We start from the raw sequence: 19,764 nt of genomic DNA on the forward strand, positions 1-19,764 counted from the left end.
ATGTACTAGAAAGAAATCAGTTAGAAATAACTTCACAGGCCAGAGGGGTCAAGGGCATCACAAGAACACCCACAGAACCAACTAACCTGGGCTCATGGAGGCTCACAGAGACTGAACTGACCCCCAGGAGCCTGCACAGGACTGACCAAGGAACTCTGCATGCATGTTACCGTTGTGTAAGGTACTCTGCATGTATGTTACATTCGTGTAAGGAACTCTGCATGTATGATACATTTGTGTAAGGTACTGTGCATGAATGTTACAGTTGGGTGGCTTGGTTTTCTTGTGGGACTCCTGACAGTGGGAACAGGGGCTGTTTCTGACCCAATTGCCTGCTTTGGGGACCCTTTCCTCCTTCCAGGGTACCTCATGCAGCCTTACTAGGAGAAGAGGTACCTGGTCTCACTGCAAGTTGATATGCATGGCAGGTTGATATTCATGGGAGGCCTGCCCTTTTCTGAAGAGAAAGGGAGAAGGAATGAATGGGGAGGAAGAGGGGAGATGGAGGGTGGAACTGGAAAGAGAGGAGGGAGGGGAAATTGTGGTCAGGATGTAAAAACAAAATAAATAATACAAAAAAGAATAATTTTACAGAATAGGAACAAAATTAGTGTATTTACACAGTAGAATCCTACTGGGCAACAAGAAGGTTGTGACGCAGTTACTGAGTCAAACAGGAATGAACTGAACGGACTTCATGCTGAATGATAGAAGCCAGGTTGAAAAACAAAAACAAACAAAACCCCTGACCTTCCACTTATATGACATTCTGGGGTATGTTAAACTAGCTGAAGGAAGTAGAAATCAGACCCAGTGGCGACTTTTCATAGAGAGTGTGTCAGTAACCATGGAGATAGGCTAGAAAGGGACTGGAGAAGCGGGAAGTACTGGGGACCATCTGTCTGGGCAGACAGGCTGTGGGCAACAGGTCAGACCTGACGCAAGGTACATTGACTATCTGAGCACAGCATGGTGCATTCCTTACATCTCAGGAAGTGTCTGGCTCAAGGTTTGAGTCCAGCAACTGGAAGAACAGGTGAGAAGATGGCTGGACAGGAGTGCGTTGGCCGAGAGAGCAGGGGTGGACATGTGTTTGACACGCCCACTGGAAGAGCAAGCAGAAAGTCAGGTTGGTGACTGATATTCTGCGTTCAGAGGAGAGACAGTGGCAAAGCTGGGAACCGCGGCACCCAGATAGTGTCTGAAACCGCAGAGAGCACGCGAGAGCACACGTGATGATGAAATGAGCCCCGTGGTTAGTCCTTGAGGTCAGTACAGTGGTGGCTTCACTTTTGTTTAGTGTTTTGAGACAAGGTCTCCCTCTGTAGGCCAGGCTGGCCTGGAATTTGCTGTGGAACCCAGACTGGCTCGAAACTTGAGGCAATCCTCCTGCTTCGGATTCCTAAGTGCTGAGATTACAGGTGTGAGTCACCATGCCCAGTTACCTCTCTTTCAATATTTTATTTTCTGACTTTAAAAAGGTAATTATTTTTAAAACGTTTTTATAATTAGGTTTAAAATACAAATTTTAAAAATATTTTATTTATTCTTATGCATATGCGGAGAGAGGGGGTGTGTGCACACATGAATGTAGGTGCCAGGGAGGCCAGAACAAGCCTTGAGATACCTCTGGAGGTGGAGTTACAGGTGGCTGTGAACCAACTGACGTGGGCTCTGGGAACCAAACTCATGTTCTATAGACCAGTATGTATTCTTTATGGCTGAGCCATCTCTTTGGACCCCCACCTACCCAAATTTTAAAGATAAAGAAGGGAGACACAAAGAGAAGCCAGGTGAGGAAATTAGGATTTGTCAAGAACTTCTGAAGCCTCAAAGGACAAACTCTTCACCCTTCTGCCTGGATACGGCCCACCCTGTACGCTTGCCACCTATTTCCTACCTATTGTTTGTATGCTTTTGTCTTGAAGCTGGATCTCCCTGCGTAACCCAGGCTAACCTTGAACTCACTTTGTACTCTAGGTCAGTTATGAAATGACGGCAATCCTCCTGCCTCCACTTCACAAGCACTAGGATTGTAGTCATTCAGTAGCACACCTGGCTGTTGTTTTCAGGGTTTGAATGTAAAATTACTGGAGTTAAATCTCAGTTTCATCTAGTAGTTCACAGACAGAAAATGCAAAAAAAAAAAAAAGAAGGAAATAAGAAGATCCATTATACAGATTCAATATAAGAAAAGAGAAACTGGGTTCTTCTCTGGGTTAGATTTTTTTTTTAATTATTCCTGTGGGACTTTCTAGATGACTTTATAGACTAAGAGTGTATTTATAGCAGGTGTTTTTGAAAATTTCCCATGACTAGATTGAAGTTAACCATGGGAAAAATAATGAGTCAAGCTCTTCGACCGCTAACTACTTCCTCCAGCAGGTGACCACAAGTAGCTGGCGACCAATGCACACATGTTCAGCTCCAAATAACTCTGCATTGAATCATAAACAAAAGGCTAATTTACCAAATACACCTTTATTTGCTGTAGACAGTGACTTCTGAGTTTTGAACCATAGCCTATACTTGATATCCGCACAGAAGGATATTTTATCCCAGGTTCCCATCTTGACTCCAGATTACACAACAGCATGTCCTATGTCATGGGAAAATGCTCATCTCTCTACCCCCACGTTCCCCGTGCCACCCCTCACCCCTTCCTGAACCTGGGCACTGTGATGTCCCCCTTCCTCTCAAGCTCCTACCTTATGCCCACGTGTTTACAATTGTTTTAATGTGTGTGTGTGTTCTTCTATGCATGAGTATACAACATGTGTATGTGGGTGTGCATGTGTGTACTTGCATGTGGGGACCGGAGGAAAACCTAGGTTGTCACAAGGAATGCTGTCTACTTCTTTTGAGACAGGATTTCTCACTGGCCTGGATCTCATTAATTAGGTGTGTCTAGCTGAGCAGTGAACCCTGGGCTCTCCTGTCTCTGCCTCCCTAGCACTGGGATTGCATGTGAACCCTGGGTTCTCCTGTCTCTACCTCCCCAGCACTGGGATTGCATGTGAGTACTACCATGCAAGGCATTATTATGGTTGGCTCTGGGATCAGTCTTTGTTTGGAATCTCCAGTGGGGTGGAGGCCCATTCCACAAGGTCCACCATCGGGGGCCCCTCCCCTGGAGATGCCTGGAACCATGCCTAGCAGCTATTTAAGACCCGGCCCAAAGATCTGCCATGTGAGTTCTCGTGTCCTCTTTTCCTGCCTTCTGAGAGTCACCTGGGGGTTCTCTGCTTTGCATTGCCCTGTTTATTAAATCTGGATTTATTAATTCAATTTGATTTGGCGTATTGCATGGCGGCAGAGGAACCCATTAACTGGGAATCTAATAATTAACAGAATTCAGACCTCAGGCATGCAAGGTATACACTTACTGACTAAGCTATCTCCCTAGCATTGACTTCAAAATTCTGTCAGGACCAGCAGGAATACCACTGGGCATTCTAAGGAGCAGTGCTAAATTCTAGAACAGCCCTTAGACCAGATGCGACTTACCGAAATTGTGTGACCTGAACTGACTCAAAACCATGGATTCTTCTGTATGCTTCTTTAAGCTTAGAAAGAAAACAAAAGAGAATGTTTCAGTATCTGTCCTCACACATCAAAAGAAATTGAGCAAAATATAGATGCAAACAATAAATAAACCAATAGCATATGAAGCAAAGGAAGAAGGGACCATGAGAAGAAGTTATATGTCATAACAAAACAGTTAAAATAGTCACTGAGAACACACACAATTTATTTTTGAGGATGCTAAGAAAGAATGACTGATCAGAGGCTGGTGAGATGGTGCCATCAGTGAAGCAATTGCCACAGTCATGAGGACCTGAGTTTGGATTTCTAGTACTCGTGAAAGTGGGGTATAGAGCCACGTACATTGGTAACCCTATGGCTGGGAAGTAGAGACAGGAGATCCTGGGGCTTGTCACTCAACCAGTCTAGCCAACTGGGGAGTCCAGTGAGGGATCTTGTCTCAAAATAATAACAATGATCATGTGTAGATGGCTTTAACCAGAAGGCACGTGACATCTACCTCTGGCATCCACACGGGCACACAGAGACGGTGACAGGATAAGGGGAATAGGATAATAGATATTATGATAAATGTACCCAGATCTGTGTTCTGGTTCTGGACAGAGGCACACTGACTGGTCTAGTTCTTATGTGCCCTTGCTCAGTAACTCCCTTCAGCTTCTAAGAGGTGCTTCTTAATGGAACAAATTAAAATAATTGAGTTTGGGTCGCGATAATTTATTATGTGTAACTAAAAACTAGTCTAGAATCCATAATATAGTATTCAAATCCGTAAGAAACATCAAACACACAATAACGGATAACATCTCCAGAAAATACTCAAGGAACGTCTACTGTGGGCAAAGCAAATAGTGGCTCTGTAAGAACTCATCAAATATAAGCAAGTAAATATGCATTAGAGAACAGAAGAGCTGGCTCAGCACTTAGTTAGGAGCATGCAGAGGACCTGGCATCCTCTGTTCCTAATCCACCCAAAGCCTAACTCAGGGAGTCTGACGGCCTCTTCTGAACTCCGCAGGCACATGCACTCATTTCACACACATATCTATACACAGATTCACACATATGTACACAGATGCACACATACACACACACTCAAATTTAAAATTAAATAAATCTTTTTAAAATACGTTATTAAGGGGCTATGGTGAAAGCTCAGTCAGTGAAGTACTTGTTTTGCATGAAGACCCGAGTTTGAGCCACCAAACCACATTTTTTAAAATGTGGATCACATAGACTTACTAGCTAGCCCAGCCGAATTGATGAGCCCCAGGCCAAAGAAACCCTTGTCTAAAAGGGGAATAAAAGGGTGAGGGAAGAAAGAGAGAGAGGTGTAAAGAAAAGAAAACATATTTGAGGCTGTTTTTTCTCTGTCTCCCACGTGTGCACACAGCGCCCACACGGGTAAGCCCTCTATACAAATATGCACACATATAAAATATGGATAAAATGCATGTCCTGAATTGAAAAGCATCTAAACTTGTGGTTAGAAAGATTATCCTTACATAACAAATAGTTCTTACTTGCTTTTCAATTTCAGTTCTGTAGTAGGCGTATACAGCAGAGGAGGAATTCCAAAGGTCTTTGATAAAAGTTCCATTAATTTTAAAAGTGCCCCAAACCTCTAGTGGAAAGAGGGAAAATAGATACAGCAAATTAAGACACAATAAATTTCTTGCTTGATTTTATCAGTAGCATAAAATTATGAAAGTACAATTCAGAACTCATGGTATGTATTTCTATTAATTTTCATAAACTATATTCACCTAAAATAATAAAGAAAAGAAAGAAAACCAGAATTCTCAGTTGTTTGGTTTCTAAAAGTCATGGGAAAGTGCTAGTGATCAGGACAAGTCACCCAACACTCGTGTATGTATCTGTGTGTGCGTGTCTGTGTGCATCTGTGTGTGTGCATGTGTGTGTGCGTGTATGTGTGTGCATGTGTGTGTATCTCTGTGTGTATACATGGAGACGAGATGTCTGGTGTCTTTCTCAATTATTGTCTCCCTTATTTTTTGAGTCAGGGTCTCTCATTGAACCTGGAGCTCACTGATTTGGGTAAAGTAGCTGGCCAGAAAGCCCAGGAATCCTGGAGTCTCTACTTCCCCAGTTCTGAGATTCCATGCATGCACTGTGCTCAGCTAAAGATCCAAACTCAAGTCTTCATGCTTACACACCAAGCACTTTACTGACTGTGCTGTCTCCCCAGCCCCAACACAGCTTAAAGCTATTTGCTAACTCCTACAAGCCCCGTGCTTACTAGCTCAGGGCTAGTGTGCATCTGCACTGGTCTTTCTGTGGACAACCCCTGCTCAATCTGTACTCAGGGTTTAACCATCAACTGCTCTGGAAACACTTCTCTGGTCCCCACATGTAAAATCCTTCTACCTCTGAATTCCACCACTGCTTTCTCCATCTGACTGTACTTGTCTCTACCATATTATGGGAAACCCTTCATGAGCACATCACGTGTCTGAGTCTTCTTTCTATTTCTTGTAGATGGATCAGAAATGTGCCCTCTTGCAAGACGGGAGCTTTCATTGGCATTTGGTGAAAATAAATGCCTTCTTTTCTTTTTTATATTACAACCCAGCCTCCCCCACTAGCCTGATAATACATAAATAGGGTTTACTCTGGAACTGGACGTGAACATGGTCCTTAATAGACACATGATGCCATAACATGATGAATTGCTGTGGCCCTGGGAAGGGGAACGAGGCATGCTCAGCTAAGCAGGACTATTTCTGACTTCTCCCTCATACCTAAAACCCAGAGCTTCAAACTGACCAGAGCAGTCTTTTCAAGCTTCTCCCCCTTCTCTTCCCACACTCCTACCCTTGTTCCTCCTCCTATTCCTTCTCATCCTTTTCTTCTTTGCAGTCAGTGTCTCAAACTATAGCCTAGATTCTTGAGAACCCACTATGTAGCCTAAACTGCCCTCAAACTCAGGGCAAGCCTCCTGCTTCTGTCTCCTGGGTGCTGGGATTACAGGTATGAGTCCCCACACTCAGAGAGAATTTTCATAAAGTCTGTTAGGGCCTGGAGTCCATGCCATTAGATTCATCTCTTTCATTAAACAGAAACTTAAGTCAACAGTGGTTTCTCTACTCTTTGGCTATATATGCTGTGTGTGTGTGTGTGTGTGTGTGTGTGTGTGTGTGTAACTTGGAATGTATTTGTTGCAATCCAGAGCAGGCTTTTCAATACAATCACCAAGTGTCTCTCCCGCATTCACACATCTAGAATTAATGCTGGTAAAGAAGAGACAAGGGAGAAGGAAATGTCCTGACTTAGTCCATTGCCTACTTGGATTATAGTGCATCTTTCTAAATCTCAGTAGAATTCTGCAATCACAGCGTTGAGCTAGCTGCATGCATCTAGAGGTTGAAATGACATCTAAACATGATCTTGTGGCTTCGGATCTGCTGCGCTGAGGAAGCCCTCACTGGTCTAGGCCAACCTAACTGGGTACCTCTACTTCAGTACTGCCTCTCAGCATCAGCTGCCCTCAGCCAGGCAAAGAACTACAGTACTGTCTCCGCTGCATCCTGGGAAGAGAGTACCCCAGCCCAGAGTGCTTACTTGCTCTCTCACAGAAGTTGACACTCCGGCGGAGGTTTTTGAGAGGGCAATTACAGCTTGGGAGGGGTCCAGTTGTATGAAGGTAGCAGTTCTGGGGATCAAGACAGGAGGGAGGAAACCACATATAGCTGTCTTCACAGGCACACTCCGGGAACCCCTTCAAGCTTCTGCAGTCTACACACAGAAAAAGAAATAGACCACAGTCTCACGGTGTCTGCTTTCTACAGCAACTTCTGTTCCGTCCTTGCCTCTGACTTGGAATCTGAACCAAGGATTTCTCTGCAGAAGCTGGGAGGAGGGCGATGTATTTAAGACATAGAAATGTCCAACTCCAAAGATTCTGAGGTTGCTGGGGAAATCCTAGCAGAGATAAAACAAATGGCTTGGCTTAGCATCCAAAACAAGGCTACGGATCTCACTGGTATCCACTGCGATGGAAGAGAAAGACGGAAACATAGTCACAACATAAGAGTTATTATTGAAAGGGTCTAAAGGGTGTTTGATCCCTACCTCATTTGAGTCCCCATCCATTCACCCATCAGCACACCAAGGAAGGACTTAAAAACTACGTGGCCAGGCTGAAGACATGATTCAGTGTTTTAAGAGCTGTTACTCTGCAGGGGACCTGGGATTGGTTCCTAGCACCCACATGGTGGTTCACAGGCATCCAGAACTCCAATTCCAAGGGATCTGAAGCCTTCTGGCCTCCTTGGGCACTAGGCAGAACACTCATACATGCCAAACATGGCGCTGCCTGCCAATAATCCCAGCACCTGGGAGGCAGAGGCAGGTGAATCTCTGAGTTCAAGACCAGCTGGACTACAGAGCAAAGTCCAGAACAATCAGGGCTAACAGAGAAACCCTGTCTTGGAGGGGAAAACACTCATGCACATAAAAATTTTAAATGTTTTAAAAAGCTTAGAAAGGCAGAATGATTTGGAGGTGGGGTAATGGTGAAAAACGTCTACCAATCAAATCTGTGCAATTGTTACTTTGTATTAGACTTGACACGCCCATCAAAAGTTCTTCCATCTTAACAAAAAGCTGAAGGGTGAGGGTGGGGAGTGGGGAAGTAAGCAGGGGACAGTCCAGGATATGCTTGAGAAACTTACGTGGAAGTGCTTGTCAAACTTTAGTACGCTTCAGAAGCCCCTGGGGCATTTCACCCCAAAGCTTCTGGTCCCACAGGTCTGAAGTGTACTAAGGAATGAGTATTCCTATTCAGTTCCCTACTCCTGATGGCAGTAGAGGTGACCTGAGCTTGAGCCAAGTTGTTAGACTTCTCTGGGAACCACTTCTGTGATTTGCTTATTACTTATGGATACATACTGGAATTTCATATCCCGGCCTCATGAGGTTGGATAGAGTCATAGAATAAATTCTGGCCAATAAAATAGAAACAAAATTAGTGTCTTCCATTCTCAGCTAAAAAATGTCATTGTCTGTGTGAGGGTCTCCAGGATTTCATTTCTTTGTTGCTCAGAATGAATACATGTGAAGTAGGATCTCATTCATCATCTGGTACCTAAGGGATGACCACAGACATAGCCCCATTGCCAACATGCAATGGACATGTCCCATTAAGAAGAAACATTGGTTCTTGATACCACAGAGTTTGTATGGAACGGTCATTTTTCAAAGCACAGCCTACCTACCCTGACTGACCCACCCCTCTCCCCAGTTACACTCCCCATCCCTGGGAAGTTAATTTACATGTGGTGGCCTTCACTCTGATGATCTTGCTGGGCCCGTGTAAGCACGGTGACGGGGATTTCAAATGCTTCAGAAATCTTTTCAATTCTCTCTTCTCCCCAGGATCCCTGTATGTCATCTGAAACAGGATCTCGTACTCCTGGGCTGGAGGGAGAGAGGGGTTATCAGAAGGTACCTGTGTGGGGGGAAGATGTCTTAGCAGTCATCACGTACTGCTTAGAGCTCCTGGACTGTCCCCGATGCTTGTCACTACTTTCCGCACGTCCAGACATTGCCTTAGCATGAGCAAGCGGACACGCCTCATACATGCCTCACACTGATCTCTCCTCCCACTTCTGCTAGGTCAATAGTTCCCAAGCTCTCTTTCCTGCCCCAGACTCAAGGGAAACAGGCTGGAATATCCTACTCACCCTTCTTTGGTTTCCTGGAAATATCTCCAGCATAAAACCCCCAACGTCACCCTTTCCAAAGAACTCAGTTTTTAAAATGTTTCATTAACGAGTGGGGGTTTAGGGATTTGCTTGAAATACAAAACAAAACACAACTAGAGCCTGGCTTGTGTCTGTACACAGTTGTCACCTCCAGCTGGTTATTTAATAACTTTCCTTTCTTTCCCCAAAGACGAGCCTTCCGTACTTGGAACCCTGGGTCCTTGGCTTTCCTACGCCAAGACCAATCTTACCTTGGGCCTTTGCATGTGTTAACTTTGCAGCCAGGCTGATTGGATTCAAATATTGTCTACTATTCCCACAGGTCTTGGGAGTACCCCCAAATGATGGGGAACAGGGTAAATGTGAACCTGTTCACTTTCCCAGGAGTTAGTGATACTGAAGCCAGATAGGTTGGGTTAAATCTTGTCTTACAGCCCTTAGCCCTAAACCCTAGTTTTACCATTTTTAAATAAAGATTGCCATGATCTAATAGAACTAAACACAGCCTGGCATACTGACAGTCCAGTGAATAAATGTTTACTGTATTTTTATTGTCATTGTTACTGTTGGGAAGATCTTGTTTATGGCATTCCGTGTTAAAAATTTTGCTTCATTTCCTGAAGAACTGTAGCCTTGCATGGGGGACATTTTCATGCTATGCCTAACACATGACTGCTTGCCATGTATGTGTATTTAAATGCATTGCATGTCAGAAGCCTTTTGTGCACTGCTCTGGAACCTACAACCATCTTAGGGGATCAGTGTTTTCATAAGGAAGTACATTCAGTGCTCAGACATCAGGAGTGCATGTTAACGTCCACACCAGGACTCATCCCCAAGCTGAGAGCTCTGCCCATTAATTACATTATAAGAGGGAGGCGCAAGAGAAAAGGAACAAAGGACAGGCTCCTGTCTGGTGTGGTGCAAGATGCCCATCTTCCTTGTCAGCTTGCATGGATCTGTGGTCATCTAGGAGACACACTTCTGAGAGGTATCTGAAGGGGTTTCCAGATAGGTTTAACTGAGAAAGGAAAGCCCACCCTGCATGCGTACAGCACCATTCCATGAGCTAAATAGAAGGAAAAGAAGGAAAACACACTAAACACCAGAATCATTCCCTAAGCTTCCTGAATGTGGGCACCGTGTGACCAGCTGCCTCAGGATCCAGCTGCCATTCCTTCCTAGCAGAATGGACTGCATGGCCTCTTAAATCATGAGGCCAAATATGTCGGTTCTTCATTTGCTTTGGTAAGACATTTGGCCACACCAAAATTATACCAACTAATACACTGTGTCGTTATTTAGTCTTTGCTCTTAAGAATTATTATTATTTTCCCTTTACAGATTATTTCATAATATGCCTAAGATCCCCTGGCAATTGCTGAGGTCAGAACCCTGTTTTCTTGGCATCAGGACCCAAAGTACCAGGACGTCTAGCAGGATCTTACCTGAATGTCTTTTCTCAACCACACCGACATCTCCTTTGGTTTGGTTGTCATGGCTTTTCTGCTACAAAAGGAAAGAAGATGGCTATAGTGAAGCTCTGAGACCTGCACAGCATAAGGTCTGTTGAGTTTCTCAGGTGATCCAAAATGATGATCTACTATCCAAGCAGGGCGTGGTGACAGATGGCCAAGAAAGGCTTTGCTGAGGCTGTTCTGGAGGAAGTAATGGTGTCCAGGGGGAGAGAAAGTGATGGTCTTGCAAAGAGGCAGGAACAGCATTAGTGCGGGTCAGTGCTCTGAATGTGCCCACTGTGACAGTAAAGTGAGGGACCAGAGAGCATGAAGAAGTGGGTGAAGGGAGGTGAGCAAGAGGCGGGGCCCAGAGTCCACAGAGGCGGATCATGTAGACAGAGGCAAGGTATGTTCGTCTATCAGACCAGAGAAAGATTTTAACGCTTTGTAGGAAGGAAAGTGTTGTTGTTGGGTGTGTATTTGTGTGTTGTGTGTACATGGGTATATTAGTGAGTGCACCCATGTGCCCATAAGAAGAACAGAGGAGGCTATTGAAAGTCTTCCTCTGACAGGCTTTAGTTTATTCCTTGGAGACAAGAGGTTCTCAGTGAATCTGGCCATCATTACAGCTAGAATGCCTGGCTCAGTGACTGCCTATCTCCACTCTTTTGGACTGGGCTTACAACCATGCTCAGGTTTTTTAAGTGCTTTCTGGGGTCTCAAACTTGGGTCTTCATTCTTGCAGAACAAGAACTCTTCCAAGTCAGCTCTGCAGCCCTGGTTTTAGTTTTCCCCTAAGTGAGCCATGCAGAGTTCGAACACACTGATTTGCTTTACAGAAGCCTTAATCCTGGTGCCCTGTTAAGAACGGCCAAGCACAGAAACAATGCAAGCATTTCTGGCGTTACCAAGGGGCTATAGGATCATAAAGCTCTCAGCGGAGACCACAGTGGTGGAAGAAGTTAGAAGAGTCTGATTTTAAAATCTAGACAGATTTTAAAGTAAATTTTAAAACCAATTCACATACGCAGCATCACAAGACTCAAGCATGGCACCATTTTACCCAGACAGAAAGAGAGTAGTGTCACCGGAAAAGAAGAGTGGGTTCGGTAAGAAAAATCAGGGTTCATTTTGGGGCATGTGAAGCTGAGGAACCATAGTGTCCACATGAATGGTGGCTACATGAGTGAAGAGTTTGGGCCAAAGCATCCAGATGAAAATATACACCTGGGAATCGTCAGTGAATTGAAAACATTCAAGCCACGATCCGAGATGAAATCATCAAGAAAGCGAGTAGCCCATAGTTGGAGTGATAGCTCAGTTGTTAAAACATTTGCTGAACCAGGGTAAGGACCAACTAGAGTTTGGGTCCCCAGAACCTGTCCGTGTAAGTGCTAAGTAGGCAAATTCACCTAGTTCCAGCCCTGGAACTATTAGTGTCTACCCACGTGGTTTTCTGTTCCCAAGAGACCATGGCAGAGAATGTGCTGAGTTAGACAAGATCTCCAAGACGATTAAATTTCCATGGGAGAAGCCTCGTCTGCAATCGAGGCACCTGCACTTGAGAGATTAATTTACTGAAGACCTCACAGGGAATGATGATAAATACCGAGACAAGAACATGGGACTTCTGATGTGAAGTCCACCAGTCTCTGTAGCTCAGTTGTCTGGAGAATGACAGATTCTGAGGTAGCAGGAAGGTGGAGAGGAGAGATGACTGCCAAGAGAAAGAAGACATGTGCCAACTCACCTGCAGGAAGCCTTTGGTGCCCTCAGTCACCGGGAAAAGAGCAATGAGCCACAGCAACCCAACTCTCATTTCCAGGAGCGCCTTCTCCCCGCTCTAAACCGAACATAGACACCCCGTGTCTGGTCTCTCAGGAGGCTGTGCACTAAAGCAAAGATTGTGAGTCAAGGCTGTAAACGGTACATTCAGCATCAGCCCCTCAAGTTTTACCGGAATTTTCTTTGTTCCCTTAAAATATCCAAGAGCTCTACAAAGCACAAATGTTAAAGATAGATTTGGAGTGCTTAAATTTAAAAGTAATAACCAGCCAGTTTAGCAAGCTCCCTTCTGGATAACTGATGGAGTTAGTAACAAATTGTTCTTAAGTTTCTATTTATATTAAATAATTTGGACAGAATTCAACACAAATCACTGTGATGATTTCAAAGAAAACTGGCCCTCATGGGCTCTGGTGTTTGAACACTTGGTCTGCAGTGGGTGGCGCTGTTTGGGGAGGCTTTAGGAGTTAAAGGCTGGCTGGAGAAAGCACACCATGGGGTCAGGTTGGGGAGTTTACAGCCTCACACTTCCACAAAACACTGCTTTGTGTTTGTGGTTGGAATAAATGATCTCTCAACCTCCTGCTCCCACTGCCTGCTGCCATGTCTCCCTCACCATTATAGACTTTCCCTCTGGACAGTAAAGTAACATACACCCTGTCTTCCTTTTGCCGTTATGATTCTTTATCACAACAATAGGAAAATAACTAATACAGACGTGGTCACAAAATTAACCTTTTATATATCCAAGCTACTTGATATCAAAGAAAAATCATGCTAACTTACAATTGTTCTGTCTAATACTTAGCCACTAGGCACATGAGGCCTCTATATTTTTAATTTTAATTAAAATTGTATTTAAAATTCAGTTTCTCAGAAGAAGACTGTAGCACTTGCCTAGTGTGCATGAGTTCAATCTACAGTAACACACACATACACATACACACACAATCAGTTCATCAGTTGCATTAACCAAGAAACACAATTTTGCCAGGCGGTGGTGGCGCACGCCTTTAATCCCAGCACTCGGGAGGCAGAGGCAGGCGGATCTCTGTGGTGAGTTCGAGACCAGCCTGGTCTACAAGAGCTAGTTCCAGAACAGGCTCCAAAACCACAGAGAAACCCTGTCTCAAAAAACCAAAAAAAAAAAAAAAAAAAAAGAAACACAATTTTGTCCTTGTAATTTTGTTTTGTTTTTACTTTTGTTTTTTTGAGACAAAATTTCTCTGTAGTTTTGGAGTCTGTCTTGAAACTTGCTCTGTATACCAGGCTGACCTCAAACTCACAGAGATCTGCCTGCCTCTGCCTCTGCCTCCTGAGTGCTGGGATTAAAGGCAAGCGTCACCACTGCCCGGCTTGTCCTTGTGTTCTGGAGCTAGGATATCATGTAGCCCAGGCTGTCCTCAGACTCACTACCACCTAAGGATAAGGCTAAACTTCTGATTCTCTCAGCCGTGCATCCCAAATGCTCGGACTATAAACATGTGCCGCCAAGGTCAGAGTGTGTGGTCCTGGGGATAAACCCAGTGATTCACACATGCTACACAAGCATTCCATCAGCTGAGACGCATCTCCAGCAACCGGGTATAGTCTAAGGTTCACAAGTCACAAGTGGCTAGCGGCTACCATGTTAAGTAGCACGCTACAGAATACTTCCATCATTTTGGAAAGCTTAACTGGACGGCAGTGACAGAACATAAAGGATTATTTCCCTGGTCTATCAGCATTTGTTTTACAGCTCCACAGGAAATCGTTTTAAAAATGGTTCCCAAACTCAGTAATCCCCCTTTGGAGTAAGCGTACAGATCGGTACAGAGTGGGCTCTCTCCGCCACTTACCTTGCTCCTCGATGAACTTAACCTTAATGTGCACACTGTCATCCCCACCGGATGCTGCTCTCAGACCTGAAGAGGAAAGCATCAGGGATGGGGGAGGACTACCATATCCATGGCCGGTTTTCCAGGGCCTTCTGGGGCCTGCTAAGGGAGCGTGGTGCACATACGACATCTGTATCACTTGCCCTCTGGGGTGAAGGAATGGTCCTCTCACATCCCGCCCTCCTGCTTGCCAAAGACTCCTCTTAGATCTTGGGTGAGTCTGCAGGTGGAAGCCTATGCCTCATTCTTTCAGGTCTTGGCTTATCTGCTCTTAAGTGCGTCTGTTACTGCCTGCATTCACTGTTCTCCAAAACCAAGCTAAGGGGTATTTGTCTGTGAAGAACATTTCAAAAAAGTTTTTCCAGCCTGCGGTAACACAGTACAATACACACAGACTTGTCTTTCTGTGTCAGAATTTGGGGATTGGTCCAGGGACACTGAACATATCAAGATCTACACAAATCCCTCATACAGACTGGTAGAGCAGTGATTCTCAACCTGTGGTCATGACGCTACTGGGGGTCAAAGTTGCATAGCAGATATCCTGCATATCAGATATTTCAAACTACAATTCACACCAGTAGCAAAGTTACAGTGATGAAGTAGCAATGGAAATAAGTTTATGGTTGGGGGTCACCACGACATACGGAACTGTGTTAAAGGGTCAAAGCATTAAGGAAGGGTAGAGTATCTGACAGTGACTGAGACACATCTTCCCACCGGCTCCAGGTCATCTCTGGATCACCTGAACACAGTGTGATGCAAGCGCTATGGAAACAGATGTTATGTTGTATTGCTTAGGAAATAATGATGAGAAAATGACTGCATGTATTCAGGGCAGACATAAGGTATCAGCCACAATGATCGGGTTAATGAGTATTTTATTTTATATGTGAATATATGTACATGCACACACAGAGTAACTGGATTCTTTTCTGAGTTGTACTTTGGATATTCTCTGTCTCTTTCTGTGCGTGTGTGTCTGTGTATGTGTGCACACAACACCTGCGTGTGTCTGTATGTGTGTTTCTGCGTATGTCTGTGTGACTCTGTGCGTGTGTGTATGTGTGTATGTATGCATTCTAGTTTCTTTTCCACTACTATGATAAAATGTCCTGACAAAGCCACGAGAAAGAAAGCCTACATTCATGGTGAGTTCAGCCCTCACCTAACAGTCAAGATGATCTTCAGCACATTCCCTACTGGCCAACCCAATGCAGTCAGTTTCTCGTGTGAGGCTTTCCACCCAGATGACTCTAAGTTACATTACGGTGACAATTTAAACTAATAAGCACATTGTTTTTTGAGTCAAGGTCCCATGTAGCACAGGCCTGCTGCAAACTCACTGTGCAGCAATGGGTGAGCGTGAACACCTCATCCTCCTGGCTCTACTTCTGAATTTCTTGAGATTATGGGTATGCATATCCACACTACTGGCTGTAACCAAACCTTGGATATTTTCCTTTGTTTTATTTTATTTCAGTTTTATTAGTGTTGTCAAGCGTGACTAAGCTAATTCTTCGATGTAGTACAGTCGCATAGCAAGGGGAGGTGAAGCTATCCGCTTCCTCTTTTTCTCCATTTCCAGGAAGACTGTTCTAATTTGAATTGCCAGGTATCCTTTTGCTTGTGGCTTGTAACCCTGGAGCTGACAGATAGGATAACAGTCTCTGTATATGTGTCCCACCTGTCCCCTCTCAGTATGCCAAGGACTATTCCGAAATGAAAGGCCTGGGTGTCACGTGATTCCCACAACTCTCTGTTCTCTCCTGCTAAGAACATTTTCTCCCGTGTGCAGCCTCAGGCTGCAAACCCAGCTTGGAAGGCCTGAGTGACAGCTCCAGCCATCCTAAGGAAGTCTCCTCTTCACCTCATTATTCCTCTGACCCTTCCTCTGGACTGCCTCTTGGGACTTTTCCAGAAATGGTAATCAGTGATGTACAGTCCAGGTTTGCATTGATCCGTAGGCTGATCATGAAGTGATACACCATAAAGAAAGAAGGGAAGGGCTGGAGAGATGGCTCAGTAGTTAAGAACACTGACTGTTCTTCTAGAGGACCCAGGTTCAAGTCCCAGCACCCACATGGCAGCTTACAACTGTCTGTAACTCCAGTTCCAGGGAATCTGACACCCTCACTTGAAGGCAAAACACCAATGCATATAAAACAAAAACAAATAAATAAATCATTTTTAAAAATGCCTCTAAAAAAGAAAGAAGCAGCAGAGGAGAAACGGGAAGGATTGAGAATAGAAGAGAACATTTTGGCACTCTTTAGAAAACAGAGGCATACATATTTTCCCTAAAGCCTGTCAAACCTTGAACAAGTTCAGCCTAGCTATGGATACTATTAAAGGTGTTCAGCAATGCTTATATCCAGGTGGACGTACTTCCGGACGATTTCTAGGCTAGGTAAAAGATCTAAATACTTAAACTGGTTCTACCATAGGCCACCTGGTCCAGGTTTTGGTGTCTCCTATAGTATGTCAATGTCATACTATGACAAAACATCAGGCAAAAGCAACTGGCATAAGGGGTGACTCATTTTGGCTCATGACTTGAAGGTACCGTCCGCTAAGCCAGGAGGGCATGGTAGCAGGGACTGAATTTTCTGATCCCATTGCAATGACATTTAGGAGGCAGAGAGAGCTCACGCTGGTGGGTAGCCCCGTGTCTCTGTTATATTCAGTCTCAGATGCCAGTCTCTGGAATAGGGTCACCACATTAAGGATCTTCCCACCTCATTTAGCCTCATTCAGAAAGTCACTCATAGACAGGTTCACATCAATATCAACCACCACGGCGCTAAGGCTTGAACTAATGGTTTTCCTCTCTGGTTCCTTAGTGTGTAGAGTTTCCTGTGTTGCAGGGTTGGACAATTCATTAAATAAGAACAAGAAACCCCAAGGCAGGTATATCTGAACTTCAAAGAAGTAATGAATAACATTTTAGGATAGTTTTGCTCTGTGTGGTACTTGGAATATTCTCCATTGTCAAATAAGATGAATTTATCTGACATTCAAATTTATCTGGGCATCCTGTATTGGACAAGCTAAAGGGAGAGAAATGGCATCTCAAGGTACACAGATGGAGACAGGCTCTAGAGCTAGGCTGGCTTTCCTCCAGTGTTGATTTTCCCAATTGGATGCCTATGTTCTAGGCTTTCTATGTCTTTATTTATTTACCTTTAAGATAAGGGAGTCAAGCTAGGTGGTGGTGGCGCACACCTTTAATCCCAGCACTCAGGAGGCAGAGGCAGGCAGATTTCTGTGAGTTCGAGGCCAGCCTGGACTACAAAGTGACTTTCAGGACAGCCAAGGCTATACAGAGAAACCCTGTCTTGAAAACCAAAGAGAAAGATAAGGGAATCGGGGTCTAATTCCCAAGTTCCTGGGAGAGTCTAATGAGTTACTATATGTAAAGTGGCCCAAACAGTGACCACTGTCCACTGTCGCCCACACAGGTCAGCAGTACTTTACTATGTCCACCTTATTGCTGTTTGTGCAGCTCCTTGCTGGATTACGTCAGAACTGCACTTCATTTCTGAGTCAAATTAACTTGATCCAAGTGATGCGGTCGGTGTGACGACCCACACCACTGATATTGTGGCCTCTAGGTCTTCAGGTAACAACCAGGGTGCATTTCTTCCAGGAGCTAAATGACCTCACTCAAAGGAGTACCCTCAACCTAAAGAAAGTAAAGTGTGTGTGTGTGTGTGTGTGTGTGTGTGTGTGTGTAGTAACCATATACATCCTCCTTAAGTCTGCATTCTTAGACACAAAACTCATGCCATTTTAATCCATTTCCTTCCAAGCCAGAGCGACCGAGCCCAAAATCTTTGTGTAATCCACAGGTGGGTTGTCCTTGTCACCAGAGCGTGGGTATTTACATCACATTTCACTCTGGGGGTGGCTAATGCCTGGTTGACAGCTGTGTTGGCATTACCATCTGTGGAAAAACTTAACCGTGGTGGGAGATCTCCCCCCCCACACACACACACACTTCCTTGAATTCATTCAAGTGAATTCATTCCTGATAATCCCTGTCCTTTATGTAACCACAAACAATCATTCAAACTTGCTGCTGTGCCTCTGGGGACGGCGGCACATTGTCTCCACGTTCTTTCGGTGTGTGTTTGTGGACACTGAGTGCCCTTTGTTTACGTCAACAGCAGCCTCCTTATCCACATGATGGAGACCTGAAACTGCTCACATAGATAGACTGACAGTCTCCAGCATTTCGAGCAGCAATCTCATCTTAGGCACCACCGAGATCTGGGCTTTTCTGCCGTCAGTGTTTATGGAATGATGCCTTTTCTTCTATAAATAGAAGCATTCCCTATAGAATGACCTCTCTCCTCTCTGCCATAAAATTACACACACACATGCACATGTGCACACATGGGGATGACAGAGCAGGGCTCCACAGAGGACTCACCGGACGGTGGTAGCGCACGCCTTTAACCCCAGCACTCAGGAGGCAGAGGCAGGAGGATCTCTGTGAGTTTGAGGCCAGCCTGGTCTACAAGAGCTAGTGCCAGGACAGGCTCCAAAGGACAAAAAAAAAAAACTGTCTTGAAAGCAACAACAATAACAAAGAATCATGGCCCAACCAGGGTTAGGCAGAGATGTGAACAAACTCAGTTTTGTTTCGCTTCTCATTCTGTGAGCTTGGGGTAACACTTTTGTGGGAGGTGTCTTTGCATAGGAACCCCTGGAGCTGTTTGCCTTTCAGATAGGTTTGTAGAGAGGACAGTGTGGGGGTGGGGTGCATGGAGAAGGCAAAAAAAATCTTTGGAGAGCAAATCAAATTTAAGAGCTAAATTTCCTCTGAGGAAAAAATATTAAAATTATTTACAATTTCAGTGGGTTTCCATTTATGTATAGTCATGACAATAAAGAGTTTTGTTTGTTTATCTGTAGCTGCTGTTTTGAGACAGGATCTCCTGTAGCCTAGGCTAGTCTCTCCCATTCACTATGCAGCCAAGCCTTGAAACCCTGCCTCTACCATCCACATGCTGTGATTGCAGACATGCAGCCCCCTACCCATTTAAATCAGGGCTCAGGACTGAACCCCAGACCTCATCCTACCAGCTGAGCTGCATCTCCAATCCCCAGCCCCTGCAGGCCCGCAGAGTAAAATTTTAAATGAATACTTTATACTCTCACATAACTGTGTGTATAATGTGGTATAAGAGGCCTGGATGAGCCAATCCAGTCTGGGGTGTGCTGCTTAAATACAAGGTTTTGTGAAATCCTCACACTGGTCATTCAGCTCTGAGCATCTTTGAGATGAACTGAGAGCTAAGGTCTTGGTTAGGAACAGAGATGGAATTTTTACTAATTCTTAGTCTTAAAGGAGCCAACGAATTATTT

The 19,764-nt window shown here is 44.6% G+C and overlaps 1 protein-coding gene across 1 annotated transcript in view; it reads right to left on the reverse strand.

Annotated features, from left to right (window-relative positions):
• Adgrf1 (adhesion G protein-coupled receptor F1) overlaps positions 1-19,764 on the reverse strand; it is a 45,959-nt gene that overhangs the window by 22,061 nt on the left and 4,134 nt on the right. Inside the window, exons 2-8 of the mRNA XM_057751324.1 lie at positions 14,353-14,418; positions 12,480-12,621; positions 10,721-10,781; positions 8,842-8,985; positions 7,129-7,302; positions 5,070-5,170; positions 3,508-3,566 (exon numbers count right to left, since the gene is read on the reverse strand). Coding sequence (XP_057607307.1) covers positions 3,508-3,566; positions 5,070-5,170; positions 7,129-7,302; positions 8,842-8,985; positions 10,721-10,781; positions 12,480-12,548 — 608 coding nt within the window. The 5' untranslated portion in view covers positions 12,549-12,621; positions 14,353-14,418. The remainder of the gene's footprint in view (positions 1-3,507; positions 3,567-5,069; positions 5,171-7,128; positions 7,303-8,841; positions 8,986-10,720; positions 10,782-12,479; positions 12,622-14,352; positions 14,419-19,764) is intronic.

The sequence above is a fragment of the Chionomys nivalis genome, chromosome 19 (assembly GCF_950005125.1).
Source record: "Chionomys nivalis chromosome 19, mChiNiv1.1, whole genome shotgun sequence".
Classification (NCBI taxonomy): domain Eukaryota; kingdom Metazoa; phylum Chordata; class Mammalia; order Rodentia; family Cricetidae; genus Chionomys; species Chionomys nivalis.